Source organism: Phocoena sinus, chromosome 7, assembly GCF_008692025.1.
Source record: "Phocoena sinus isolate mPhoSin1 chromosome 7, mPhoSin1.pri, whole genome shotgun sequence".
NCBI lineage: Eukaryota > Metazoa > Chordata > Mammalia > Artiodactyla > Phocoenidae > Phocoena > Phocoena sinus.
Window position 1 is genome coordinate 103507218 of NC_045769.1, and position 2161 is coordinate 103509378.

A 2161-nucleotide genomic window follows, 5' to 3' on the forward strand; every position below is an offset into this window, starting at 1 on the left:
TGCCGCCTCACCGGGGTTCAGATTCACGCTCATTTCTCTGCTCTGGCGTCCCGCTCTCCCGCCCTAGGCTGGGGACAGAGACCGTGAGCGCAGTCCAGAGCGTGGCGAGTCGCAGACACACTGAGATCGGAAGCGGGGCAGGAAGGACAGCAGGGATGTGTCTTTTCCAGCGATGTCAGGAAGCGAGAGTGGTCCTCGCCAAGGAACAGAGGAACAGAGCGCTCCCACTGGCATAGGGCGGCCAGAAGCCACCCCACCTCGCGCTCCCGGCGCCTCTAATCCGGGTACAGAAGAAAGCCCGAGAACGTGCTGTACTTGTTGTTGTTGCCTCCATGAGCCTTCCCTCCGTCCAGCTTCACGTACACCTCGTCCCCCGAATCAAGGTGCAGCACCACGCTGTTACTGGCGTAGTCGTAGTTCTGGTCGGCGTCCTGTGCGATGGCGCTGGCCCGGACCTGGGGGCGAGAGACCGCAGTGGGTGGGCCCGGGCACCCGTGCTTGGGCCCTTTCCTTGTCCCCCACGTGGCGCGCCCCCTGGCCGGCCTTCCGCCTGCAGCTCCAGGGTCCACTCTCCCACCCAGGCTCCACGCTCTCTCTCCAACTTAGCCAACTCCTTCCCGGTCCCCTATGCTCCGCAGTTTCCAAGTCCGGGAAGGAGGGAGAGAGAGGGCTTCGTGGACATTGACCCAGCGGGGACGGGCGGATAGCAGGGGCCGGGGCCGAGAAGAAAGGAGACGGGGAGGACACAGGGGAGAATGGGGGGCACAGAGAGCCAAAGAAGAGTGAGGTTTCCAAGAAGCCCACGGGGCTTCAGGCGGGTATGCAAATAGCGGGGAGAGTGCAATTTGGGTAGCGGGGTCTCGGAGCTCTGGGAACACAACCTCGGGAGCTATGGGATAACTGCGACCACGGCGCCCCGAGAAACGGGATGCTATCGTGCGCTCCCTGCCGGGGCGAGCTCGGGCGCTGGCAAGTGGGGAGAAAGGAGGCTGGGTTCCCAGGCGGTTCGGGGCTCAGGGTGGGAACGAGGTTCCGCGGGGATCTGCGGGGGTGGAGGTGGGAGTAGGGGTGTCACTGACCTGCCCGTTCTTGCAGAGGTCCGCCCACATGCTAGTGCCGTCGCCGCCGCGCATGAGGATGTGGTAGGTGAAGAAGTAGATGCCCCGCACCTGGCAGCTGAACTTGCCAGTAGTGGGGTCGTAGTGATTGCCGAGATTGGTGACCACGTCGTCGAATCTGAGCACCTCGTAGCCCTCATGGGGACTCTTCAGACCCACATAGAAGGCGATCTTTGGACCGCTGAAGGCGGCGTTCAGCGCGCCGGTCACTTCGCCCTCAGAGTCGCCGCCGCCCCCGGTTCCGCCACCCACCACCCCGACACCGCCTGCCGGGCCCGCCGTCAGCTGCAGCCCAGGCAGCCCGGGCCGCCCCGAGTCGCCCTTCTCCCCCGGGGGACCCCTGGGTCCAGGTGGGCCCGGCTCTCCCGGGGGTCCCCGCGGCCCCGGCTTGCCGGGTCGCCCCGGGTCGCCCTTGGGTCCCTGGATGAAAGGGGGGCGGAGGGTTGACGCTCAGGTCCTGCATGACTTCCAGGGCGGTAGTGCTGGGTCCGGGCGGTGGAGCCTTGGCTCCCGCGGGGCCCCCGCCGGGTGCCGCGCTGTACGGGTCGCAGATCATGCGACAGGTGCCCATCATCTCGTAGTGCGCCGCCGCGGGGGGCGCCGCCTGCAGCAGCAACGGCACGGCGATAAGCAGCCCCAGAGCCATGGCCAGGAGCACGCCGACGGCCGCCAGGCAGGCGCGCCGCCGCCGCTGCCACAGCCGGGAGGCGACCGCCACCAGCTCCTCCTTGCCGCCCGGGGAGGGAATGGTCGGGCGGCTCAGGCGGCCCCGCTCCCCGCGCTCGGGGGCGGACTCCGTGGGTCCCGGCCGCGCCCCCGACGTGGCGACCCCCTGCTCCGGGCGCCCAACTACTTCAGCAAGAGGGCGCCCTGGCCCAGGCGCGGGTGGCTGCTCAGGAGAACCGCGGAGGCCCGGAGAGCATGGCCGGGGGCTCCCAGGGACGAGCCCGGCGCCCCACGGGTCCCGGCCGCTGCGGCCGGGGAGAGCCGGGTGCGAAGGCGGCGTCCCGCGAGGGCTCGGCCGCGCTGCCTCCTGCACGGCT

At 69.2% G+C, this 2161-nt stretch overlaps 1 protein-coding gene across 1 annotated transcript; it reads right to left on the reverse strand.

Annotated features, from left to right (window-relative positions):
- Positions 1–275: 275 nt before the first annotated feature.
- C1QL2 (complement C1q like 2) lies at positions 276–1764 on the reverse strand. Its single transcript, XM_032638082.1, is given in 3 exon segments — positions 276–455; positions 1080–1553; positions 1555–1764. Coding segments are annotated over 3 exon segments (864 nt in total).
- Between the last annotated feature and the right edge of the window lie 397 nt (positions 1765–2161).